Genomic DNA, 26,808 nt, shown 5'->3' on the forward strand with positions numbered 1-26,808 from the left:
CTTATTTTGTCAACCTGCGGCCAGAGGTCAAATGTGCGTACACGGATGCTGTTGACGAACAAAAGCTGCGATGTGAAGAGCTGAAATGGGCATTTGCCAGGGGCCCCCCCTCCCTTCAGGCCCGGTCTCTGGGAGCACATCTGCCAGTTCAGTGGTCGAACCCTGTGGCCTGCCCATTTGCCTCCTCCACCTCTTCCGCTGCCTTTGAACACCAACAGCTAGCTCTGCTACCGGGCAGGCCCCAGAAGGGGACCCGTGCTGCATCCCCACCCCACCCCCCAGCCGGGCTATCAAAACAGGTTCCTTCAGAACGAAAAAGAAAAAGGCGGCAAGGGAGTTGCTCTTTGACATGTCACTGTCTCTTTTGCCATTTGTTAGCAAAGCAGTCATAGCTGGCAGCAAGAGAAACTTTTAAATAAATAATTCTTTTTCCGCTGAACATACTTGACAAGCACTAGTACCTAAAAAGTTTAACTAGTGTTCTGGCAAATACAGAGGTAATACACTACATCAAAACAGCTGACACTTATGTGCTGAGCTCTGTTTAGAACGTTCCATGTGTGAGCTCAGTTAATCCTCACAGCAGCACTAACAGACTCTCACTATCCACACTTTACAAGAAAACAGGCTGGAGAGATCAAAGCATTTGTCCAAGGTCATTAAGGTATTGTCCCTCTGCTCCTGCCTTACACATTCACATGTGTGGGAGGGGAAGATTATAAATAGAAAACAAAGTAGTAAGAAATAACAGGTATGGGGGTGCCTAGGTGGCACAGTCGGTTAACCATCGACTCTTGGTTTCTGCTCAGGTTATGATCTCAGGGTCATGAGATCGAGTCCTGCGTCAGGCTCCATGCTCAGCACTGAGTCTGCTTGAGATTCTCTCTCCCTCTCCCCCGGCCCTCCCCTGCCCCCTGCATGTGCGCTCTCTCTCTCTCTCTCTCTAAAATAAATAAATAAATCTAAAAGAAAGAAAGAAAGAAGTAAAGAGAAACGAACGAACAGGTATGGAAGACGCTTGCACGTTTAGAACCAATAAAGCTGAATGGGAATTTCAGAGGAAGGAAAAGCATAGTCAGCTTCATGGGGCGCCTGGGTGGCTCAGTCAGTTAAGTGTCTGCCTTCAGCTCAGGTAATGATCCCAGGGTCCTGGGACTGAGCCCCACGTCAGGCTCCCAGTGGGGAATCTGCTTCCCCCCCTCCCCCACTTGTGCTCTCTCTTTCAAATGAATAAATAAAATCTTAAAAAAAAGAAAAAAGAAAAGCATATCCAGCTGTCCACAGGAAGGGTTCCCTGAGTTGCAGCTCAGATAACTGCAATCACACAACAAATCCACTTACTTACTGAATGCTTACTATCTACATGCTAGGGAATGTGCCAGTTTGAAATGGAATCAAAGTGACAATACATAGACGTGAAAGGCTGGATTGGGGGGGGGTCGCAGAACAAACCTCAAAGGGAAAGACATGGACAGAGGCAGAACAAGCTGCCCGAGTGCCCCTTATCATCTACGGAGTGGGAAGGGCCAGAGGTGTGTCCTGCTTGCACAGAGGCTCAGTAGCCTCCGAGCTCCTGGAGCCGGGCCTGCTCACCAGGGCTTCCCCAGCACCGACCGCAGCGCCCGTCGGCGAGCCGGAGCTCCAGAAGCAGCATGGAGTCAGGAGCGGAAGGCTCAAAGTGAGCATGGTGATCTACAGGGTCCCAGGCAGAGACGCACAGAGCACGGCAACGCGGCAGCCAGCCCTTCCCTGTGCTCCGGGGGACAGTGAGTGCGGTCCTGCCGGCCAGACACTTGGCCTGACTAGAGGTGTGGGGTGAGCAGGCCCGCTTCAGGCTCCATCCCCACCCCCCCACCCTATCCGGACTAAAGTGCACTGTGTCCCCGCCCACCAGTCCCCTGTCACCTGGGCGAAGGACAGGCTCAAAGGAAGGCCTGAACAAATGCTGCTTTCCCTTTGCACCTCAGACGTTTTAGACCCAGGGCTGTCCCACACCAGCACTCTATTCACTCCCTGCTCCCACCACCTCGACCGAACTAAGGAGAAATGACCAGTTTCTGGGGAGCCACACGGAAGAAATGCGGGCAGCCTTGCTGAGATGCCATCCACAGAGAGCTGGCCAGGGGCGCACACACCCTGCTCTCCGGCACACAGCCCTCTGCCCTTCCGCTGGGCTGCTCTCGTAAGTCACCTCGGCACCCACAGCGCGATGCACCAGGTGAGGTGCAACCCGGAGTAACTCCTTCACACCAACAGGACCGAATTCATCTATTGTTCCCAAGCCAGGGCTTCCTGAAAGCAGGGTTCATATGCAGCAAGGTGAAATGTTTAGACGCATGCTTCTTCTCCGAGTCTGCAGTTTAGAAAACCTTCTCCAGCAGTGATTCTTACCCTAAGATTCACTGCCTAAGAGTAGGCTTCAGGCCGGGGAGGTTCTGGGAGGTTATCCAAACATGTATAGGAGCATTTATGGAGAATTTGTCCCTCTAATAATATTGCAAAAGGAGGTAAACCCAGAGAGATAAAGAGCTTGTGCTAAGAATGTGTGCTGAGTTTAGCATCCTGCAATGTTACAAACTTCCTAGGGTGATGGCTAAACAGTATGGGGCTTCCTTTCAGGGTAATGAAAATGTTCTAAAGTTGATTATGATAAATAAATAAATCTTAAAAAAGGGGGGGGGCTGGGTGGCTCAGTCAGTTAAGTAGCCAGCTCCTGATTTAGGCTCAGGTCATGATCTCAGGGTTTTGGGATCAACCCCTGCTTCAGGCTCTGTGCTCAGCAGGCAGTCTGCTTGAGGATTCTCTCTCCCTGCTCTTCTCCCCCCCCACCCCTCCCCCGACCCCCACTCTCTCTCTCAAATAAATACATAAAATTTTAAAACTGATTACGGAGATAGGTACACAACTCTGTGAATATACTTATGTTGATTTGTATAGTCAATGGGTAAATTGTACAGTATGTGAATTACATATAAAGCTGTTACTAGGGGGAAAAAATTTCTAGAAGACTCCTCTTGCAATGGGTTCCCCAAACAAATATTATACTAACAGGAATACCCTCTCAGCCACCAAAAAATAACTACTCAATTATTTGAAGACAACAGTAACAATGTACTCTTTCAGTAAGCAGGAGGAAATACTTGACAGCTTCATCTTCAGCTGGAAATGGCCAGACTCACCCCAAATTTGGTAGTCAGCAAGATCAGCTGGAGACTAAATGGCCAATCTGCACAAACTCTTCCCCTCCAGAAGTCCAAGTATTTACCCCAGATAAAGTGCTTGTCCCTTAGTCCTTAGTCAAAATTTCAAACTGAAAATGAAGGGCCCTGTCATCTCCTCTGAAGACAGTCATACCTTCATTTCCCCTACCATGTGCATCCTACTTGTGAAAGAAGCCACCGACAAGGATGACTTCGAGTTTCAGGGGGAAAACAATGGAAAAACCTATTAGTCTCCCTTCTACAACACCCCCAAGCACTCAAACACTTCTGAGTTCTAAAACAATGCTCGAGTCCTGCTCTCCTGTCTTCAGGATACCAAAGCTGGAACATAAAGGAGCTTCATTTCATGTGAAGCCGTTCAGAATAGTCTAGCAGCTTGAAAAGGAACCACTACCTGCCTCAGTAGAAAACAGGTTTGTTCTAGTTGGCCCAAATGAACCCATTTAGACCATCAACCAACAATCAATATTTTGAACAATCTTATTAAGATCACAAACTATAGGGGCGCCTGGGTGGCACAGCGGTTGAGCGTCTGCCTTCGGCTCAGGGCGTGATCCCGGCGTTACGGGATCGAGTCCCACATCAGGCTCTTCTGCTATGAGCCTGCTTCTTCCTCTCCCACTCCCCCTGCTTGTGTTCCCTCTCTCGCTGGCTGTCTCTCTCTGTCGAATAAATAAATAAAATCTTTAAAAAAAAAAAAAAAAAGATCACAAACTATACAGAAGCTGTGTAGACATGGGTGAATATTTACGATACTCCCCTAAGGAGCAAAACACATAAGATCTTTTTTCCTAAAATAAACTTCAGCCCCAGAATCCTGTTTCTTCCAAGTAACTACAGCCAGCTTCTTATTTGTATTCCTACTACAAAAAGTCTTCCTAGTGGGATAATCCTCAAAAGAGGTGATAAATGAGGATTAAGAATCACCAGCCCCTAGGGGCCCCTGTGTGGCTCAGTGGGTTAAGCAGCTGAGCGTCTGACTCTTGATTTCGGCTCAGGTCATGATATCGGGGTTGTGAGATCAGCCTCTGAGCTGGGCGTGAAGCCTGCTTAAGGTTCTCTCTCTCTCTCTCTCTCTCTCTCTCTCTCTCTCTTCCTCTACCCCTCCCCTCTTGGGCGCTCAATCTCAAAAAAAAAAAAAAAAAAAAAAAAAAAAAAATCACCAGCCCCTAAATCAGTCTGCAAAAAACTGACTTCAATAGGTACAGTTTATTTACAATCTTTAAATTAACTAATTACCATTATCCAAAAGGTTCCAACTCAGACTTTTGCAACTGCATCCATCACAGGTTTCAAAAACAAGTGGGGAAAAATACATAACCAAGTAGAAGACAAGTGATTAGAGTTCAAGAAAACTTGGGGCGCCTGGGTGCTCAGTCAGTTAAGCGTCTGACTTCAGCTCAGATCCTGATCCCAGGATCCTGGGATGGAGCCCCCCCCCCCCCCCCCCCCGCATTGGGCTCCCTGCTCAGTGGGGAGTCTGCTTCTCCCTCTGTGTGCGCTCTCTCATCTCTCTCACTCACTCTCTCAAATAAAGAAATAAAATCTTAAAAAAAAAAAAAAGGTTTCAAAAAAACTTATTATCTTGCTATAAAATGAGGAATTATCATTCGGTCTGCATTTGCCTATGTAAATATCTTCAAGGAATTTTTCAAAGTATTCAGTATAACTTGGAATTCTAGAGAAACTTCCAAACAGCATTCCAAAAGGAAGCCCAGGTAGATCCTAATATTGAGTACTGGGTTGCCTAATATGTCAGGCTCTGAAGGCAATGAGGTTTGCTGACTTGGCATAACATTTGAATAGGTATTCTGACGATGTGTGAACAGAGTTTAAAAGACTACATAAAAAAGGCCACTGATTAAAAAGCTGAGGCTCAATAATCCAAGCCACAAAAGGAACTTCAAAACCATCTGTGTTACGACAGGTAAAGACTCTGACTGACTTGTCTACACCTTGGGAAACGGAAGACCTCAGAATCCCATAGAACAAAAACTCAATGCAAGCAGGAGCTGTCTAGCGGACCACCAGATCTCCAGCATGTGTCTGGCACGCAGTAGGTACCCAACACATTTCTGCTGAATTAACGAGTACTGCTGAATAAATAAACTGTGCAGGAATAGTTTCCGAAAATCAAAGGTTCAAAGAGAGACCCAATTTCAGTAAAGATCTCCACGTGTAATATTATCTTCCCCAGATTTTAAAAAATGTTATGCCTCAAATATCACTAGAATTATCTTTTGTTTCTTAAGAACAAAATGCACCAAATGCAGAGTAAATGAACCTCACAGAAGAGTATTTTAAACAGGAGGAAACCGAGATGAAGTGCTAGCACGCCGCAGCGCCCTGACCAGCACAAATCTGATAAGCATATTTGATAACAACCCTCTCCAAAACTGTCGGTTTCCTCTGGTTTCCATTTCAGCTAGGTAAGCATTTTCCCAGTCTATTGATTTTTAGAAGTTTTCCCTTTCATGTCACCAAGAACGTCTATATTTCCCTTGTCTTCCCTTCGTCCCCCCCATACTTTCCCACAATTCACCTGTACAGCTTTTTATTCAAATTCCTTTTGTTCGGAAAAGTCCTTCCCTTTCCTCCCACCCCAGGCTGAAAGCATCCTCCCTAACTATGGTCCCTTCTGATTTTAGGGAAGTTTCATTTCCTTGCAGCAGAGGCCTGGTCTATTTCCTGAAGCCAAATTCATTGTGCTCCATAAAAGTGAAAATAAAATCATTCAAACCACAGTCAGGAACAGAATCATCTACCCATCTGTGCCCTCTCTGCCAGTTTCTCATCCAAAGATGCCTTTCTGGTGGTGACCTTGTGTTCCCTCCATCCTGGCATCTGTATTTTCCAATCCACAGAATTTTTCCCTCCCAAGTCCATAAATTTTAAATCCTATGTAACCTAAAATATTCTGCTGTAAATTCTGTTTCCCAAAGCTAAACAACCTCGATAAAGGTAAGGAACTATGGACAGAAATTAGCTATTTACAATAATAACAAGTTACCATGTTTAACGCTTTGGATGTTATTTCACCAGGGAGTGAACAGCTGGAAGAAGAAGGAAATGCCCTTTACAAATTACTTCATAAAGACTATTTCATTTGATCTTTGTAACAACCTTGGAAGGCAGGCAGAGCAGGCATTTATTACCCTCTTTACAACATCAAACTACACATCAAAAAGTTAACCTTTTTGTGACTTGCCCAACCAATGTCACAGAATAGCAAATGTCTGCCCAAAACTGTATTAACGTCTTGCCTCTTCCAACTCAAAGTCCGTCTACTATATACTCTCTCTGTATGTTTCCAACCTATAGCCAAGGAGCAACTTCCATTCTTCAGCATTTCAGAGGGAGGACTGCCCTCTGACTTTTGGGACACCATCTCCCTTCAGCTAACAAGTAGGAAAGCCACCGTCAGTTTTCCCAAAAGAAAACAATGCTCTTTTCTTCCATATGCCACCATTAACAACTACTTCTTTCCAAAATAATTTCCAACAGTTCCTGTTTTAAAGGGACTTACTCATAAGGGGCTAATAATCCAGAAAGTCTGCATCAGCATATGATTTTCTCAATAAAGTTCAGGGCTGATGCAACATTTCCCAGTCTTTAATTCTACAGCTATAATGACAAGAACATAGAACAGTCAAAAATTGCGTAAGACAATGCTACAGTGTTCCTTACTCCACCACATCTGCCTCTATGGGTCTCCTGTGAGTCACTGTGTTTTGTGATCAGTCATCATTATAGGGACTCCCATTCTCTACTCTAAATTATTTTATTTCTTAAAGAAAAGCTCTGCAGTACAAATGGAATCCTATTATATCTTTCACTACCTTGCGGAAGCGCTGACCCCTTAACTTAGCACCTCAGATGCCACGTTGTTCCAATTCTCACCACTACCATTTTACACAAACAAAAAAGAGGCAAAGTAAGGTTGCAATTCATTCGTTTATTCAGTCAACAAACACATATGAAATCCTATCAGACACCTCGGTCTGGGACCCAAAATTAAGCCCCTGCCCCTCCTCTCATAACCTGGTGGAGAAGAAAACTAAAAAAAGTAACTACAGAATAAACTGATCTCGGTTAAGGTGGAAGCGAGCACAGGACTTGGGACAGTGGCCATCACGGAATGCTTCCTGAAAGAAATGATCTGTGAGCATTTATAAGCGTCTCTTTACTTTCAGCACAAAATACACCTAAAGGACTCAACCCCTCTCCCCGAAAGTTTGTAAGATTTTCTTGCCAAAAGTCAAGTCAAAAATCTAATTTAATAGCAGAATTTATTCTTGACTACCTGCCCTAAATTTCAACCTTGAACCCATACTCCCATAAGTATACATTACAGAGGGTAAAAATTCTGTCCAACACAGTGCCTTCTCCCAAGTCTGTAAAACAGGATTAAAGATAAACGATAAAATAAAATACACTTTTAAAAAATATAATCATTTTCCTAACTGGAAATGAACACTTTGAACAATACAAACCCTATAAAGCATGGCTGTCGGAAGAGGAAACTGAGGTTCAAAAAAGTCCCACTTTAATACAACAGAATAAAAGATCTCTTTGAAGTCACCAGAACAGCTTGAACAAAAAGAGAAACAGAAGGCTATTGTGGGGCTTTAGCCTCCAGATGATGAACCCTAAACACACTGCAATGGTAAACAAACAAGCCTCTGAGCCGGAATCTGATTTGGTGACCTGACAAAACATTACAATTTAAGGAATCTCTCTCTCCCCATTCATTATTTCCCAAACAAAGTCTCACTGGCTGGCAGCTCCTGTTTTTCTGCTAGTTCCTAGGTTTATTGCTTGTAAATTATAATGCACAGTGTGCTTTTCAAAAAAAAAAGGTACAGGCAAATGAAAACAATCCTGGTTTTAAAGACCCATAAAAGACATGTAACAGAAATGAAACCTGCCTGTGTTTACTATGAGGACCTATTACTCCTTTATGCTACTCCAGTGGATTTTAAACTCAAAAGAATGCTACCATTGCCCACTAAAGAGCAGGTTAGAGGAGGGAAGGAGCACACTCATACACCTGCCTCAGCAAGACCCCAGACTGCCTCCCTCACCATTTCCCTGCGCCTAGGCCAGGCAGCTGCCCAGCAACTGGGGCTGCAGACCCCAGCCAGTTTACACTCTGCTATCCCAACAAGTAGGCTCTAAAGTCACACTGCCATTTGGCCAGGCACATCCACATCGCCGCCACTCAGATCCCCAGCTGTAGGGAGGAAAACTCAGCGGCCCCAAAGAGAAGGCTGACCGCGGGCTGAAGTGGAGGAGAGGGTCCCAAGTGTTCCCTTTACTCCGCTTGGCCAAGGTGGGCCCGGGAATCCAACACCGCCTACTATTCGAAGCAGCACCGCCGAGCCCCTCCTCCTGCTTGGCCCAGGGGGATGCGATCCCCACCTCCGGCCCCTGCAGACCTCAGTTCACCTGGGCCCCGGGGCCCCTGACCCAGAGCCACGGCCACGGCACTACCCTCCCGGCCTGGGCCGCCGACCCCCGGCCCCGGCCCCCGCCCCGGCGACCCTGCGCGGCCCGCGCCGGGCCGCCCGAAGCCCTCTCGCGGCCCGGGGCCGCCCCGCGCCGCCCGCCCGACCGGCCGGCCGCGCACCGTGTGGGACTGCAGGCTCTGGCTCGCCTCGATGGCTGCTGTCAGCGGCACCGTGTCGTCCAGGAGCACCTTGCCGGCCGGCGGCTTCTCCATGAAGGCCATCCCCGGACGCCCGTCCGCCACCGCCTCGACACCAGGGGCAGGAACCAGGGGCGCCGACTCCCGCCGCCCGCCCGGCTCTGCAGCCGCCACCGCCGCCGCCGCCGCTGTCAACACGCGCCGCCCCACGCGCCGCCGCCACCCGCCGCGCTTGCGGGGTCCTAGCGCCGGCTATTCCGACGCCGTCGCTGTCAACACTTGCCGCCCTTCCCGGCGCCGCCTCCCGCGGGGTCCTAGCGCCACACTGCCACGGTGGCCGCTGCCCTGGACGCCCGTTTCCCGGCTCCTCGCATAAGCCCGTAGACCCGTACCCTTAGCATCCAGCCTGAGGACACTCCACCCGAAGCCACCACGTCCAGAGACCCTCAGATCGAAGACATGGCATCCTGAGCCCTCCGATCCAGGAATCCTCAGGCCCAAAGATTGCCAAACCAAGCCTCGCAATGTTGGGCTTTTCGCTCTAGACCCTCGAAGCCAGTACTGCCAGACTTGAGACCTTTACAGCTGGACCTTTCCCACCCAGGCCTCCCGGGCCCAAGGACCCTAAGACCCAGGAGAGGGACCTTCAAGATGAAACCCTCAATCTGAGCCCTGCAGACCCGGAAACTTTCTAAAACAAGCCCCTAAGATTCAGGTTTTACTGAACCCTTGATCCTGGCTTTTCAGACCCAAGAACCTAAGAGCTGGGTCGTCAGAATTGGACCCCACAGTTGGAGCCTTTGGACTCCAGGACCCTCAGACCCAAGCTCTTGGAACTGGGGATCCTAAAAACCGGGCCTCGGTCCCAGACTCCATCCTCCACCCTTGGCCCCAGCCACAAGGCCTTGTCAAAAAGAAAACCATAGACCCAAAATGGAGTCACCTATGCTAGGCTACACCCCTAAACCAGGCTTACTATCTAACCTAACTGTGGTTTCAACCTCTCCCAGAAATGTAGTTTTAACCATCACGAATTTTCTGGCCAGCACCAGTGAAGTAATCTGACACGCAAACTATTCATTCCACCCCCACCCCTGCACCAAAGGAAGATGAGGTAATTTGCCTGGTAAGACCCCCTGCTCTTTCCCCTAAGGGAAAGTGACCTTGCCTGAAATAATCCTTTCTTTTGCTAATAACTTCCTTGCTCCACCCTCCTTCCTATAAAAACCTTCCTTTTTGTACAGCTCCTCAGAGCTCCTTTCTACTTGCTGGTTGGGTTGTTGGTGAATCATGAATCACTTAATACTGCCTATTAGATCTTCAGATTTACTTGGTGGAATTCTTTTAACAGCTTTCACCCCTGAGAACCATCAACCGAGATCCTGTAGCCTTGGGGTCTTCAGTCCCACTGTACTGGCTCCAAGAACCTCAAACCCAAAGCCAGAGAACTTTGAGATCAACTTCCCAGCTCCAGATTTGCCCCCACAGTCTTTCTGAAACCAATGTCACAATTCTGGCACTCCCCCTGCCACCCAATCCTCTCCCTCCAATCGCACCCCCACTGCTCTTTCCGAGGGCTGCATCCCAGGACAGTGGAGTTAGACTTGGAATCAGATGACCAGGATCTCTGGGGCTCTGGTAATTTACCATCTGTGTGACCTTGAATAAGTTACCCAACCTCTCTGAGCCCCAGCTCCCTATCTGCAAAATGGAGATACTGCTACCTGTATGGAAAGGTTAGGATGTGGAATGCAGTAGGACAGGAAGGGGCTTGGCACATTTTTGCTCAACAATATTAACTTCCTTCCCCTACAGTTCACAGAACAGAGTTTCTAACTCTTAAATTTGTCTCCCCTAAATTTCTACATTTCAGATAAGAGAATAAAATTTCTTGGTAACCCCCCTCCACCACCACCACTATTAGACATGACAGCAAGGGCCTAGACAGTATCTAAAGAATACCTTCTCCAAATCTGGAGCTTATAGCGATTGTTGGGCAAGTAGCCACGACAGACCGACATGTGAAAAGGGAAACAAGGAACTTCCATGATTCAGTCCTAATATAATCAGAATTCTTCCTGTATTCCATTTTTGTCTCCTCATGTTTAAAAGCAGCAGTCCATTAAAACGCAACCATATATCATTTAGGGACTATTCAACTTTTTACTTCTTTTTTTATTTTTATTTTTTATTTTCATTTTTTTTTAGGGGGAGGGGCAGGAACAGAGGGAGAAAAAAAAGACTCTTAAGCAGGGTCCATGCCCAGCGCAAAGCCTGCCACGGGGCTCAATCTTACGACACTGAGATCACGACCTGAGCCAAAATTAAGAGTCAGGCACTCAACCAACTGAACCACCCAAGCACCCCCCCACCACTTTTTACTCCCATTTCTTTAAAGTAAATGGATTATTTCATTGCCAGAATCACAGAAACCAAAATTCTGCTTTGATCATTATTGCTGTCATGATGTGGACTGACCAAGATAAGGCTCTTCTCAAATACTGCTGGTGGGAGTATAAATTGGTCCACCTTTCTGAAAGGCATTAATTCATTCAACAATAATTTACAGTGTACTTACCATGTAATAGTTACTGTACCTGGTGCTAGGAGCTGGGATTTGACAATACATATCAAGGGCTTTGAAAATGTTCTCACCCAGTAATTACACCTTTAGAAGGGTATCCTAAAGAAATAATCAGAGATCAGTGCAAATAAATAGCATGCAAGGGTAAATATCTAACAATAGAGAATTGGACAAATCATGGGACAATCATTAAGTAGAATATTTTGCAGTGATTAAAAATCAGATTATCAAAGGATATTTAACGAGGTTGGGAAATGCTCTTGATGTAACAGTGAATGAAAAAAAAGCAATATATAGGGGCGCCTGGGTGGCACAGCGGTTAAGCGTCTGCCTTCGGCTCAGGGCGTGATCCCGGCGATCTGGGATCGAGCCCCACATCAGGCTCCTCCGCTATGAGCCTGCTTCTTCCTCTCTCACTCCCCCTGCTTGTGTTCCCTCTCTCGCTGGCTGTCTCTATCTCTGTCGAATAAATAAATAAAATCTTTAAAAAAAAAAAAAAAAGCAATATATACATTTGTATGATCCCAAGTTTTAAAAATGTTTATATAGAAAAACAACAAGGGAAAACACCAAAATATTAATTGAAGGTCTCTAGGAAGGAATGCCTTCCATTTTTATGCTTTTCTGTATTTTCCAAAATGTCTCTAATGAAGATATTTTACTTGTATGATTATGAAAAAAATAATATACAATTGAGTTGCAAAGTTTATAAAATAACAATCTTCTCTAAGTTTTCCTTACTGGGGAAAAGAAACTGAAAGCAAAAATCAGATATACGATGGAATGAAGCCAGAGACTAACTCTCAATCAAACTTTCCCTTTCTCTGGAAATTCTTGCCTGGAGTAAGCCCCTCAGAATAAACGCTACAGTGAGCCTTATAATTTCATTTTCACCTGCCCAAATCAGTGCCTTATCAGTGATCCCCTGAGGATCCTGGATTTAACTGGATCCCTAGATCCTCTGGAGACCAGGCCCCAAACCTTATGACAGCTTTGGAAGTAGCTCGTGCTGAATGTGGAGAAACCCTCCCCAGGCAATAGCTGATCTAAATCAAAGCAGTTTTGCTTCCAGTCTCAGACCCGGCAAAGCAAGCGAGTTATGTACACCTTGGTTTTTGCCACATACACAACTACTCAGGCTAGCAGGGGGGAAAAAAAAGATTTATATCCTTTTATGTTGCCAAATGTTTAGATGGCCCACAGGTTGTTTAACAACTTGGCATTTGGCCAGATTGAAGATAATGAGAATGCTTTAGTGAGGATGCTTCTAGACCTGGCAACTGCTCCACAAATCAAATCCCAGAAGCTTGTGAAAAACTCAGTGCTTCCTAAGCAGCATTGCCTCCCAACTAAAAATTATTTTATTTCTTTAAATATTCATGATCTGGATAGAAAACAACAAAATTTGATCAAACTCACATTTGATGATTTTTCTTTCCCTTTGAAGTTTCCTATCGTATCACAGAGGAATTTTGCCCAGGGTTTGTAAGAAGGTCATATACAGCTAAGAGCCACCCTAAAAATTGATTGTGGCCTAGAAATTGACTGTTTGTGGGGCCTCCTATTAATCCGGTTCTATTTATGCAGTGTCAACATCAGTCTTGGGTTTTCTTAGGATTTTGAACTTTAATTGTTTCTTGTCGTTGATTTTGCTTCAACTTGGCATTTCTCTGAAAATGCTGCGAATTCTTGTCTCTGCTGTGTTTGTAATCCAAGCGAAGGCAAGCCAAGAACAAAGAAAGTCAGACATCTGGGACCTGGGAGATACTGAAGTGCAGCCCAAGAGTAATTTCACAGCACTCCCATCCTGCTCAGATAAAGCCAGTTAATAAATTATGCCAACACATGAGGCATTCGGAGGGGCACAGCTACTCAGAGTGACAGTCAACCCCTGCTAGAGTATGTTTTAATATAAAAACTTAATAGATATAATTTAATAGCAATTTTCTTTGGAAGTAAATTGGTCTCTGAATCATACTTGAAGAACATAAAAGAAAAATGACTAATAATTCAGCACCAAATGAAGGCCTGTGGTTACCTAAGAGGTACGGGTGTGCATTTAGCCATTTCTTCCTTTTCTAGATGAATACACAAGTCAGGTCCACAAGATGAATGGAGGCTGTGGTGAGGCTTTCTTCCTGCTGCTACTCAAGATTTGCTGCTCAGAAAAAGAAATAAGTGGCATCTCACCAATATGGAAATGTTTCTAATAGAATATAAAAATCTGTTAAGCAATTTTCCAGTACATTAGGCTGAAATGGCTTAAGATGGGTATATCTTTCTGTAGCAATGAAACATGACATAAATTGCAGTCTTACAATGCCCCTATGTGGAAAGTGCTAGCACAATTTGGCCTGCTATTTTAGTCAGTACTTTCGTACTCGCTTCCACCTGTGACCTAGTACAATCAAGGCCCCCTGCTCAATTATTCCGGAAAGAATTTCTTAATTTGAGGGTCACCCCTGTTTTCATCAGAAGAGCCGCATTCTTTTTGGCATCTCCTGCAGGGATCAACAGGAAAACCACTACCAGCCAGTTTCCCCTGGAGCCAGCTTCCACAAAGCATGAGTGGCTTGAGCATCTCTGAGTAAAAATAAGTCATCATTTACAGAGAAGTGTCCCTTCTTGCCTCCTTCTGTAGTCCAAACTTGTATTGATTTATAGAGATCAAAGACGACCATGGCACTCAGACCATTTAAAAAATGAAAATGCTCATACTGAGAAGCTACTTCTGAATTACACGGTATCAGTGACCAGTCAGGTCTGATATCCCCCTGTCCCCACCATACTTGGCCTACACATAACTTTTCACCTTCACAATAACCCCTTCGGTAATTCTGCTCTAAAGACAAGTAATCACTAAATGTCAACTGAGAAAAACAGTCGGTGATGGTTACGCGTGGAAGCCATCAAGTAATAGTATATAGGAAAATGCTGCAACTGTAGCAGGGAGTAAGATCTAGTACATTCCGAATATAAAAAGAATTCTATAGAATAGTGGTCCTGAATACTTTAATGCCACACAATAGGATACTATTACAGAAACTGACAGTGCTCCAGTAATGGGAACATTATAAGACCCACAGGGAGATGGAGAAAAGAAATGCTTTGGAGCCAGGCAGGTCCCCATTTGCATTCCAGCTCTACCACACACTGGCTGTACAGCCTTGGGCAAGTCACACAGCATCAGTCTACTTCCTTGCCTTTAAAATGGGACATTAACTTTAATTCACAAAGTTTTCAAAGATTAGAGTTAATGTAGAAAACTGGCTCATTGGGGCACTTGGGTGGCTCAGTTGGGTACGCATCTCTGCCTTTGGCCCAAGTCATGACCCCAGCGTCCTGGGACCTAGCCCTGCATCAGGCTCTCTGCTCAGCGGAGAGCCTGTTTCTCCCTCTCCTTGCCCCTCTGCTCTACCTACTTGTGCTCTCTGCCAAATAAATAAAAGTCTTAAAAAAAAAAAAATCTTAAATTAAAAAAAAAAGAAAATGGGGCACCTGGACGGTTCAGTTGGTTAAGTGTCCGACTCTTGGTTTCAGTTTCAGCTCAGGTCATGATCTCAGGGCTATGAGATTGAGCCCCATGTCAGGCTCCGTGCTCAGTACACAGCTTGAGATACTCTCTCCCTCTGCCCCTCCCCCACTCACACTCTCTCTCTTAAAAATAAAATCTTTTAAAAAAAACGTGGGGGAATTAGCTCATAGTGAAAAAAATGGTAGCTACTAGTATCAATAATCACATCACACTCCATTTATGGGCCATAAATGGATCAGTCCTAGAGAACTTCTACAGGAAGAGGTAAGTCTTGGCTTTGAATCTACATTTTGCGCTTCAAGTTCCTATTTTTTTTCAATGTCGTATCAAAATTTTAGCTTGTGTAGCCTTCCCCTATGAATAAGTCTTCATGTCTATCTGAGCCCACACAGTTGCCCATTCTGAAATTCATGAGAATGGCAGCCTTGCTTCTCACATTGATTTTAGTATTTTCCTCTCACCATCACCAACTAGAGTATGGTACAATATTCAACAGTTTAAAAATACTATTTATATACATCATTGCCCTCTAGTGCCTAGAATGATTTTTTCTAGTAATCTGCTTAATTTATCCCTTTGATGTTAAAAAAAAAATCTACTTACTGATCCACCAGGAGGAAAAATCTTTTCCCAGGAAATGGGGGTTGATCCCACCAATGACACTTGATCTATCTTCTGGATCAAAGCATCTAGCTGTAATTAGAACCACCATCAAAAGCCACAGAACAGAGATGATGTTCTGTTATAGATTATCTTAAAAGTGTTGGCTGTATTGGGATGACCGCTCAGTACAAACACATAAGGCACATTTCCTCTTCAGTACCCAACTTTTTAAATTATTTTTTATTTATTTTTTATTTATTTAAGATTTTATTAATTTGACAGAGAGAGACAGCCAGCAAGAGAGGGAACACAAGCAGGGGGAGTGGGAGAGGAAGAAGCAGGCTCCCAGCGGAGGAGCCTGATGTGGGGCTCAATCCCAGAACACCAGGATCACGCCCTGAGCCGAAGGCAGACGCTTAACGACTATGCCCCCGGGTGCCCCCAACTTTTTTTAAAATACTGATTAAATTTTCAATATCCCTCAACTCTTAAGAACTTGGCCTCCACAGGGTTCCTTATACTTTTTATTTATAGTATCTTTACAATGAGCATATGTTATTTGTAAAGGGAAGAATCCACAGTGTTTTCAAGGGAGGAAGAAAATAATCTGGATTACTAAAACAGAAATTTTGCATTCCAACTCTATTCCAGGTTTAGATTGATTGACATCCTGAAAAATGAGTCTGTTACCTGTTTAATTGTGGGCTAGTTTGCTTTAAACTTGGGAAAACCCTCAACCTCATTCACAGGGGAGAATGGATGACAGGCTGGACTTTGTGCTTAGCTGTTTGTACTTAGCATCTCCCAACAGTCCTGTGTGGTAGGTGTTGTTATTCCTGTTGCATACATGAGATTGAGAGAGTTTACATAAAGGAGTCCAAATGTGCACATAAGCCCTTCTCCAATCACAGGAAAACCACCTGAAAGGCAAATGCCACGGAAGATGGAACAAGGTGCCACTGAGGTATAAACAGTAACAAGTTATAATAAACTCCGACCCAGAAACTGCTGAAGAACAGGAGCTACGTACCCGGACTGGTAGAAGATAGGCGCTCAAAGATGACCGGACTTCTGTCGTTGCCTTCAGTAATTACATGCTAGTAATAAATTCAGTGACACACTTACTCTGCACAGACAGAGGCAGGTTTGTGTTATCCAAATGCAAATCTTAACTAGATGTGAAATCCTAAAAGTAGAACTTTTAGCTAAATAACCTTCCGGGTATTTTTTTCTATTTTAAAAACCTAGACAGATGATGAATATACTCAAGTCTGTGTGAAGCATAAACCCAAACTGGACGGTGGACCTTTGAACACGCCTCTGCCTGTTCCCCACCCCCAACATGGGCTTCTAGGTCTAGAAGCCATCTCTCGGTGAAAAGCAGCAATCCGTTTTCCTCTGAGGCTCTTCCAGAACACCTGGCCCTTGAATGTGCATCTTTAAACACATTTCAGGACTGGGGAGTCTCTGGGACCATAACTTTGACCCAGCCCTCCATAACAGTCTTCTTACTTTCTGTTACAAAACATGACACTGCAATAACAGCAATGAACCGCTTCAGCCGTTTCACCTCTGCAGAAGCTAAAACAACTTCCCCAACATATAAAGGGGCTGGAAAGCTAATTTCCTGTGAAAGTAATACACAGCCGGGCCCTGGCATTTTAGTTCCCAGGAGAGCCGAAATAAGTCCATTGACCAAAACTCCATGTACAATTGTCTTTCCAAACTTGGTGTGTTTTGCAAAATCTTCATTTAAATGCAAAGGATTGACATCCCCCGTTAATTCTGAGAACACAGCCACATCCCTCTGTGTGAAGGCCCTGCTGAGTTCAGCGCGGTCTCCGACTCTGACGTGTGTCTGCTCAGTGTGCTGCCTGCTCAGCACTAGACGGCTCAGGCAGACTCTCCTCTGAAGCCCACCCCACCATAGACGATGGCAGGAAATTACTGGGAACATCTTCAGCGCCATCAAATTCCAGCAGTCGGAGCTTTTAGACTGTTTCGGTCTTCAGACAGCATATTGTCACCAAAATGTGCTTTTGAGAGCAGAGGAATGTTTCTGCAATGGAAGACTATTCAATCCAATACTAGTTCCCTACTATTACCAGATAAGGCAAGGAGAAATGGAGAAACCTGTAAGAGAAAAAAAAAAAAAAAAACTTAAGGAAATCTGGGGAGAAAACTGCATTGAAACACAGGGCATGTGGAAACACGCCTAGTTTTCTAGGGTAAGCGAAGCTGATGCGGTAGCATCTTAAAGACCATCATCCTTAGAGGTAGCCTCAGATACACAAGTGATCACAATAAATTTAGAAAGAGTGTTTTAACAGTTAAGGCACTAGGCATTAAGCAACAAATGAAAAGTTAAGACTTTTCCGCAAGAGTTACAAGTATCATTCCTAAACATCTCCCATACAATCTGAAATCTAAGTGCTTTCTCTCACATTTCCAGAAGCAATGTAGTCCTATATTTCTCTCCACTGCCCCCAGTGGATAATGTTAACCATACCAGATTTATGCAAGCAAAAAATGGGACATGTATTAAAAAGCAGTCGGTTGGGTGTCTGAATCTTGATTTTGGCTCAGGTCATGATCTTGGGGTCATGGGATTGAGCCCTGTGTGTTGGGCTCCTCGCTCAGCATCGAGTTACTTGAGATTCTTTCCCTCTCCCTCACCCCTCCCCCTACACGCTCATGCTCTCTCCCTCTCACAAATAAATCTTAAAAAAAAAAAGAAAAAGCTGTTTGATCCCTACTCAGCCTTGTTTGGAATATGTGAAGGAACAGTCTTTACCTGAATCACTCTGAAAGCACATTTCTTGCCTTTATAGGATCCTAACAGAGTCAAAGAGCTCCACAATTTGACAAGACCACTGTAGAGAGATCAATAATGAATGCATAAAGATTTGTCTCTGTGGGGGCGCCTGGGTGGCGCAGTCGTTAAGCGTCTGCCTTGGGCTCAGGGCGGGATCCCGGTGTTCTGGGATCGAGCCCCACATCAGGCTTCTCCACTAGGAGCCTGCTTCTTCCTCTCCCACTCCCCCTGCTTGTGTTCCCTCTCTCGCTGGCTGGCTCTCTGTCTAATAAATAAATAAATAAATCTCAAAAAAAAAAAAAAAAGATTTGTCTCTGTGACATCTCTCTACTACTTTTGCGATGGGCCAGATAATTAAATTAGGTCCAGGAAACCTAATTTAAATGAGAAAACTTGAGTAAATGTGCTGCCAAAGAGAGCACTAAATGAGAAAACTTTAAAAGTAAAAGCACAGTATGTCATAGGCAGAGAATAAAATGAACCTCAATTAGGAATTTTTCTAAAATACACATTTTTGAGTTTGCAACCATAGTCATCAACTGGGAAACACTACAGTTGTAAGCAAATCATGAGTCTTGCTCTGTATAGTCTAAGCTCCTGGTGGATAAATGTTCATATCCTTCTCAGTTTAAACTTCCAAAAGCTACTCAGAGTTCGTAATGACAAGCCTCTTCTTAGAGAAGAGCATTTTTGCTCTATTTCTCCATCCGTCTCTCTGCTTTGTTATATTACAAAGGTGCCTCTGTCTGTCGTTACCTGCTACATATTCTCAAGATGGCTGACAGGGTCTTCTCTTCATAGGTTAGGATGTCCAAGGGTAAGGCTGCATCAACCTAAGTATGGAAAAATACTATTAGCAGACTACTATTATCACTATTCTTTATTTTTTTTAAAGTAATCTCTATACCCAATGTGGGGCCCAAACTCACAACCCCGAGATCAAGAGTCGCATGCTCCGATGATTGAAGCAGAAGGGTGCCTGCCCCCTACTAATCCTGTCAACTGCTTTTCTCCTCCAAAAAAGCAGTATTTTATTTAGTGGTGCTGTAGTAGTGGGCCTGCTTATTTACAATTACCCCTGTCTGGAATGGTCTTCCCGTAACTCTTCATATTGCTAATGACTCTTCACCCTTCAAGTCTTCAAATTGTTCCGTCCCTGGGGGCGCCTGGCTGGCTCAGTGGTAAAGCAGGGGACTTTCGATCTCAGGGTTAAAAAATAAAAAGTTCCATCCCTGATCCCCAAGATTAAGCTCAATTATTTTCATGCTGTTTTACATATAGAAACCATATACTTCCTCTCTCATAATACTCATCATTCTGGAACCAGGTTTTATACCTGACAGAGAAGATGCACACCTTTTCCTTCAACTTTTTATTTTGAAAAATTATAATCACAGGAGGTTACAACGAAATTTATAGGAAGGTTCTATGCACCCTTCATGAAGCCTCCCCCAGTAATACAATTGATAAACCAGTTTATTCAGATTTTACCAGTTATACACACACTCATATCTGTCTGTGTGTGTGTGCGTGCACGTGTGTGTGTATGCATACTTCTATGCAATCTTACCACATAGGTAGTTTCATGCAACAACTACCATCATCAAGATAGAATTATACCATCACAGGGTGCTCTCCTTCTACCTCATTTTAGTCACACTCACTCCTCCCAATCCCTAACCATGAATCTTTCTCCAGTTTATATAATTATGTTATTTCAGGAGCATGACACAAATGGGATCACCCAGAATGTCACCTTTTGGGATTAGCTTTTTCACTTAGCACAATTCTCTGGAGATTCGGTTATTTTGTGTATGTATAGATTGTTCCTTTTTATTATTGACTATATTCTATGGTATGAATATATCATGAATGTTTACTCACTTATTTCTGCTTTGGGGCTCTTACAAATAAAGCTGCTACGAACACTCACAAGTTCTGTGTGAACATTAAGTTTTTACTTCTCTGGAACAAATGCCTAGGTGTGTAACTGCTGGTAGTATAGCATATGAATGTTTAGTTGTTTTTAGAAACTGTCAAATGGTATTCCAAAGTGGCTGTGCCATTTTGCATTCCCATTAGCAATGAATGAGTGATCCAGTTTCTCCACATCCTCACCAGCATTCAGTATTATCACTTTTTTTTTTTTTTTCAGTTGTTCTGCTAGGTGTGTAGTGATAGCTCACTGTGCTTTTATTTTTTACTTACTTATTTTTTAAAGATTTTATTTTTACGTAATCTTGACACCCAACATGGGGCTGGACTCACAACCAAGAGTCAGGAGTCAAGAGATCAAGAGCTGCATGCTCCACCAACTGAGCCAGCCAGGCGCTCCCCGCATTGTTTTGTTGTTGTTGTTGTTGTTTGGAGCTTATTGTGTTTTTAATGTGCATTTACCTAATGGCTAATAATGTTGAACATCTCTTCATTCATGTGCTTCTTTGTCAACAATGCATCCTTTTTAGGGAAATGTCTATTTGTGTCTTTTACTTATTTTCAAGTTGGAATGTTTGGTTTTCTTTACTACTGAGTTTTGAGAGTCCTTCTTATTTTATTTTTATTTTTTAAAAGATTATTTACTTATTTATTTTTAAGAGAGATGGAGTGTGCATGCAGGGGAGTAGAGGGAGAAGCAGACTCCCGCTGAGCAGGGAACCCAATGCAGGACTCAATCCCAGGACCCTGGGATCATGACCTGAGCCCAAGGCAGACACCTAACCGACTGAGCCACCCAGGCACCTGACAGTTCTTTTTATATTTTAGATATGTGTTTGCAACTAGTTTCCCCCAGTCTGTAATTTGTCTTTTCATCCTCTTAACTGAGTCTGCTGTGGAGTATAGGTTTTTAATTTTAATGAGATGCTTACCAGATTTTGATTTGATAAAACACATGAATCAGGAAATAATTTCCTGAATCATCTTTGTTCTCTCTCAAAATTCTACTTATTTTCAAGTAAATGCTAAAATAGGACTACTTAATGTGCCGGTTTGTGATAAAATAACACAGAGGCTGTAACACAATGTAAATCAACAATATCACTAAGTACATTGTTTAGTTCAGCTCAGTTTTTTTGAAAGTAAGTTTGTTTGTTTGTTTATTTATACATACATACATACATACTCTCTACACCAATGTGGGGCTCTAACTTACGATCCCAAGATCAAGTATTGCAAGCTCTTCTGATAGTTCACCTCAATTTTTGCTTATGGAGACTTTCTCAGTAAAGGAAGTGGTGTGCTGATTCTGGTGTGAGTCACAAATTTCACAACGGGCAAAAAACCTGTTCGCATGGGGCGCCTGGCTGGCTCAGGCAGTTATGCATCTGACTCTTGATTTTGGGTCGGGTTGTGACGTCGGGTCCTGAAGCTGAGCCCTCGTTGGGCTCTGCGCTCAATCTGGGGTCTGCTTGGGGTTCTCTTTCCCTCTCCCTCTGCACCTCCCCCTGCTTGCACACACTCTCTAAATAAATAAAATCTTAAAAAAAAAAACAAAACAAAAAATCCAAAAAACCGTTTGCAGGTTGCCGGTCTGGATGATGCTGTGAGTAGCACGGCACTAAAATATCTGTCTAACAAGTTTTTTGTCAAATAGAAGTCATATGAGAACAAACTTACCCAAAATTCATCATTTCTGCTTCCACAATCTGCTTCCACAATTTCAAATATTTTTAAAATTTTAAAATAATTATTTGGAAAAGGACTGTTTTAGTATTTCTTATAAAGATCTTAGCAGTGTTCCATCTACCAAGTGATTCATACCTCCCCAAAGAGGTCCTTCAAGGCTGAAATAAGCAGCTGTTTGAACTGTGCAGCATTCAGTCCAACCCCACGATCCTGAAATTCTCTGTAAAAACATTAAAAAGAAAAAAACGTATAAGATTTCAAACTATTCAGATTCATAAAAAAATAATCACAAATAGAATTTAGGAGACTAAACTTACAGGCAGACTTTCATATAGTGGTGCTCAGAGGGATTTTTGTAAACTATTCTTTCATACGTGGTGGCTGGAGCTGGCATCTTTTCCAAAGCTGACCACATCTAGAAATTAAAAGTCAAGAGGGCTACAAATTAGCAAGGTACAAGCTATTTTCACTTTTTTCCCCATTTTTTTAATGAGAATTTAACCCATTCTGATTTTTTTTTAAAGTAAGCTCTACAACCAATGTGGGGCTTGAACTCATGACCCTGAGATCAAGAGTCACATGCTTCTCTGACCGAACCAGCCAGGCACCCCTTGTTTTGTTTTGGTTTTTTTTTGACCCATTTGATTTTTAAAAGAACTCCTAGTATAGTAATTTATTTAATTCCGGTCAAACCAAATTTACCTATACAGACACAAAGAATGTTTCCAGATTTATATATGCCAGACTGTTGCACTCTTTAAATTCTAACAATATAATCCCAATGGACATTTTTCCTTACTAAGTACCCGGCTCTGTACTCAATGCCCCACATGCCTCAGGTCATAAGTCTTCAAAACGATCCCATGAAGTAAAAGCTATTATTCTTCCCACTTTTCTCCCCATTTTTGAGAAGAGAACATTGAGACTTGGCAAAGAGAGGTAACACTTGCCCAAGGGCACATAGATTCCAACCAGTCCTGAGCCCCCTCAAGACCACTCTGGTATGATGCCTCCTAATTAAAAAAAAAAAAAAAAAAAAAAAAAGGACGCCTGGGTGGCTCAGTTAGTTAAGCATCTGCCTTCGGCTCAGGTCAGGATCCTGAGGTCCTGAGACTGAGCCCCGCATCGGGCTCCTTGCTCAGCGGGGAGCCTGCTTCTCCCTCTGCCTGCTGCTCCCCTGGCTTATGCATGCTGTCTCTGACAAATAAATAAACAAAATCTTTAAAAAAAATAGCATACAAGAATAAAATATAAGATCTTCTTGTTTACTCTCCGTCAACACAGAACACGAACAGGAGAATGAGCAGTGGTAGTTCTGCTGTCCTGTCCCATGCTGGATATGCTGTTCTCTGTCTGAAGGCCAGGTCTATACAGAGCTATTTGGTAGACCCCCACCCCCACCCCCAAGACCAAGCTTAAACAGCAAGGGGTTTGAGAGGAGGAATTCCTGGAATGGGCACTCAATGTCATTTCTAATAGACCTGGATCCTTCAAGAATTCAGAACATTCTGATCCCCCTGGGGAGAATCTGTGATCGGCTCCATTCCTACCTCACTCTCCCTCTGGATAGCCCCTCCTCATCCTTTGAATTTTAGCCTAAAGCTCACTTCTTCTAGAATTTCATCTCCTTAAGAAAGCCTTCTTTTTGACACCTTGTTCTAAATTAGATTCACTTGTTACGCAATCTCTTAATACTATCTGTTCAGTATCTGGTTCCCCACTAATGGAACCAGGAAACTGAGGTCCAACCAAGGAAAGGGACTATAAACCAGCATTTACAAAAACCTCTGCATCAAGCCCAGTTCCAACCACTCCTAGATCATGTCCTCAGAGAAAACGAGAAGTCAGGGTCAAGGAGCTGCATCCAAGCATCCACTTAAAAACATGAATACTGTGTCTGGCACAGAGCAGGTATTCAATAAACACGTACTGAATCAGGCCTGTATGTTCAAGCATATCTTTGGTTTCAAGACTGCAGAAATAACCACCGGATGATTCTTTCCCAATCATTAGAGTCTTCCCTGACTGGAAGGCAGGGAGAATAGGACCCTCAATCACTTCATTCATTGTTTGGCACATGATAGGCGTTTTTTAAGAGTTACCATCAGCCTTGATGGAGTTGGCTGCCTGAGCTAGGGGAATGAGATTGGGCCTGGGGCTCAGGATGCCAATAACAACGATGCCAATACTCCCTATTTAAGGGAGTAGTCTGGAAATGGATAGTGATAATGGTTTCGTAACAGTGTTAATGTACTTTACGTCAATGGGCTGTACCCTTAAAAATTGTAAATTTTATGTTATGTATATTTTACCAAAAATGATTTAAGAATCAAGTGTTTACTGAGCAGTCAACCCCACATAGGCCTCAGCCTCAGAGGCAGTGACAGTATTGCCCTCTGCAGGCTCTCCCGAGATTAAAGGAGAGGATGCCTGGGTACCCTTCATACAGCCTGGCAAATTTGCCAGGCTCACCACAATGAAAGCACTTCCACAGCTCTTGCTATCATCACCTTTGAAGCCAGCCTTTTCATTAGGTGACCTATTAGTAATAGGTGTCCTTGCTTTCACCTGCTCCCCCTGCCAATCTAGTCTCTACAGCAGCCAGAGTGAGCCAGTTAAAACCTATTCAAGCCCCAGGAATTCCTCTGCTCAAAACCTTGCAAAGTTTCCCGTTTTACTCAGAGTAAACCCAAAGGATTTACAGGCCCTGCAAGGCCTTACCTGAATTGTACCGCTGCCTCCTCCAACAGCTCTGGCCATGCTCCCTTGCTCAACCCTTTCCACCAGACTCCTCCTAGCTCTTCCTCACACACCGTTTCCCTCCTGCCTCTGCGCCTCGCTTCTAGCTTTTCCAAAGCATGCTGGGAATACTCTTCCTCCAGGTAGCCAGATGGCTGGCTCCCTCGCTTCCTTCATGGCTTTGATCAACTCTCATCCCTCGATTTGATCCGGTGGCTGTTCTAATATGGCAGCCCCTCCATGACCCTGTTCTAGTTTTTCCTCATAGCACTTACCCCCTTCCAACACAACTACGTAATTCATTTATTCTCTCTTTGTACTTCCCTCCCCCATCCCAACAGAATGTACACTCTGCAAGAAACGGAGATCTATCTTGTTCACTACTGCTTCCCACACAGTATACATCCAATATATAAATTATGGGACAAATCAATCATTAAAAAAAAAAAACTCAGTCCCCTACTGTTGGGCACTTCAGTTGTTTCCAACTTTTATTTGACTAACGTCCGCCATTTATTTAGCGCCCACCTCGCGCCGGGCGCATGCGCTCTGCACACGCGGTCCCACTCACACCCCGCAGCCACCATCTGCTACCGAGACCCCGTAGTTCAGGTGCCCGGGAAGGTGCGCTGCCGAACCTCCAACAGCGTCATGGGCCGGAGAGAAGAATAGGTACCTCAGACGGCCACGCGCCGCCCGCCGTAACTCCCACCTTGCGCATGCGCACCTGGCGCGCATGGCCATGCGTCACTAGCGTGGCCGACTGAGCTCATTCCCGGCAAAAAGCCGCTCTATCCTGGGCTTCCGCCTATCTGCTTTCGGTTTGACTAACCCGGCGCCTCCCTGACTCCTGTTCACTGCAAGAATCCGCCAAAGCTTGGCGCTCCCCCGCAGAGGACAGACCCCGGGCCCAGAAAACTCCGGGGGTACTTACGTTTGGCTCCTGTATGTTTCGTCCCCCGGAAGCGTGACGTCTAGGTGCGGATATGACGTCACCGCGCGGCGTCCTCCTAAGAACTTGGGCGTGAATCCTGATCAGAAGCTGAGACTGGCCGAGCTCAGTGCCCCCTGGTGCCCACTCCAGGGAAAGCTCTGTGAGCAAATGTGTGTGTAGGGTATGGGACTTCGGACGTGTTTATTCGGCCCAGGAGCTCACTTTCATAGTCATTCATTTATCCATGCATTCATCCATTCAACTTTATATGTAGCATCTCTTCTGCTGCGCATCTTCTGTCAAGCACCCCAAGGACCGGAGCCACTTTTAATGTCCCTTGTGGCTCCCAGCACATAGTAGGTTATCTCTCTGGGTTGACATAAGATCCAAACGGTCCTATCTTCAAATGCAAGCCAGGTTTCATCTATGCATTTATTCGTGCTGAGTCCCAATTATGTGCTAGGTACCGGGAACTCAGTGGAGAACAAGAAGATATGGCCCTGGGGCACCTGGGTGGCGCAGTCATTAAGCGTCTTGCCTTCTGCTCAGGGTGTGATCCCAGCCTTCTGGGATCGAGCCCCACATCAGGCTCCTCCGCTAGGAGCCTGCTTCTTCCTCTCCCACTCCCCCTGCTTGTGTTCTCTCTCTCACTGGCTGTCTCTCTGTCAAATAAATAAATAAAATATTTTTTAAAAAATGAAGATATGGCCCTGTCTGTACTCAAACAGATAGTGTTTGTAAATAATCATAATCATAATAGCAGCTAATATTTATCAAGTATTTTCTTTGGGCCAGGCATTATGAAAAAAAAACTTTTCATGTTATGTCGTGGAACTCTCACACAACCCTAAAGTAGCTATGATCATCCCCATTTTACAGGGGTGGAGACTGAGGCACAAGAGGCTGTTACTTGCCCAAGATAACACAGTTGTAAGTGGTGGAGCAGGCAGTCTGACTCTAGATGGTGCTCTCCATACTGCACGATACTACCACCAGTTGTCTGGCACCAGTCAGGGGTGTGTATGGGAGAGGGGCTGGGGCTGCCAAAACTCGAGTGTAAGCCCCATGAGCATGGGGCCTTGTCTGTGTTGGCTCACCATTGCATT

General features: G+C 44.4%; 3 protein-coding genes across 14 annotated transcripts in view; all 3 read right to left on the reverse strand.

Moving 5' to 3' along the window:
• PXK (PX domain containing serine/threonine kinase like) overlaps positions 1-15,946 on the reverse strand; it is an 81,453-nt gene extending 65,507 nt beyond the window's left edge. For 6 of the 8 annotated variants that reach the window (XM_045807465.2, XM_045807464.2, XM_087866913.1 and 3 more), the window contains exon 1: positions 8,851-9,062. In XM_045807465.2, coding sequence (XP_045663421.1) covers positions 8,851-8,952 — 102 coding nt within the window. In that variant the 5' untranslated portion in view covers positions 8,953-9,062. Of the gene's footprint in view, positions 1-8,850; positions 9,063-11,446; positions 11,552-12,871 lie in introns of those variants that run through there. The other 2 variants (XM_087866910.1, XM_087866909.1) reach the window with 2 other exon arrangements.
• A 146-nt stretch (positions 15,947-16,092) lies between these two features.
• Positions 16,093-17,559, reverse strand: HTD2 (hydroxyacyl-thioester dehydratase type 2). The gene has a single exon (XM_045807456.2). The coding sequence runs from the start codon at positions 17,557-17,559 to the stop codon at positions 17,041-17,043; it is 519 nt and encodes a 172-aa protein (XP_045663412.1). The 3' UTR covers positions 16,093-17,040.
• Positions 17,560-17,585: 26 nt separating this feature from the next.
• Positions 17,586-25,812, reverse strand: RPP14 (ribonuclease P/MRP subunit p14). 5 transcript variants are annotated; one of them, XM_045807463.2, is made up of 6 exons: positions 25,703-25,812; positions 22,347-22,444; positions 22,165-22,249; positions 19,162-19,238; positions 18,385-18,463; positions 17,586-17,723 (listed from the first exon to the last, which is right to left on the reverse strand). In XM_045807463.2, the coding sequence occupies exons 2-6, from the start codon at positions 22,442-22,444 to the stop codon at positions 17,667-17,669; spliced, it is 396 nt and encodes a 131-aa protein (XP_045663419.1). In that variant the 5' UTR covers positions 25,703-25,812; the 3' UTR covers positions 17,586-17,666. The 5 variants fall into 5 exon arrangements, with proteins under 5 accessions (XP_045663419.1, XP_045663413.1, XP_045663418.1 ...); XM_045807457.2 differs by lacking the exon at positions 25,703-25,812 and adding an exon at positions 25,445-25,509; XM_045807462.2 differs by lacking the exon at positions 25,703-25,812 and adding an exon at positions 25,232-25,492.
• Positions 25,813-26,808: the final 996 nt, after the last annotated feature.

The sequence above is a fragment of the Ursus americanus genome, chromosome 14 (assembly GCF_024610735.1).
Source record: "Ursus americanus isolate L20-20 chromosome 14, mUrsAme1.1.p, whole genome shotgun sequence".
Classification (NCBI taxonomy): domain Eukaryota; kingdom Metazoa; phylum Chordata; class Mammalia; order Carnivora; family Ursidae; genus Ursus; species Ursus americanus.

What these genes read in the sequence shown, in the direction of transcription:
- HTD2 (XM_045807456.2), bottom strand. Translation starts at nt 17,559, where the DNA reads ATGGCGCTGAAGATGTTCCCAGTAATTTCCTGCCATCGTCTATGGTGG.
- RPP14 (XM_045807457.2), bottom strand. Translation starts at nt 25,489, where the DNA reads ATGCGCAAGGTGGGAGTTACGGCGGGCGGCGCGTGGCCGTCTGAG. An exon ending in TGAAGGACCTCTTTGGGGAG is followed by an intron (nt 19,239 to 22,164) that starts GTATGAATCACT and finishes TTCCATACTTAG; the next exon opens with GTTGATGCAGCCTTACCCTT. An exon ending in ATCTTGAGAATATGTAGCAG is followed by an intron (nt 18,464 to 19,161) that starts GTAACGACAGAC and finishes ATCTCTCTACAG; the next exon opens with TGGTCTTGTCAAATTGTGGA.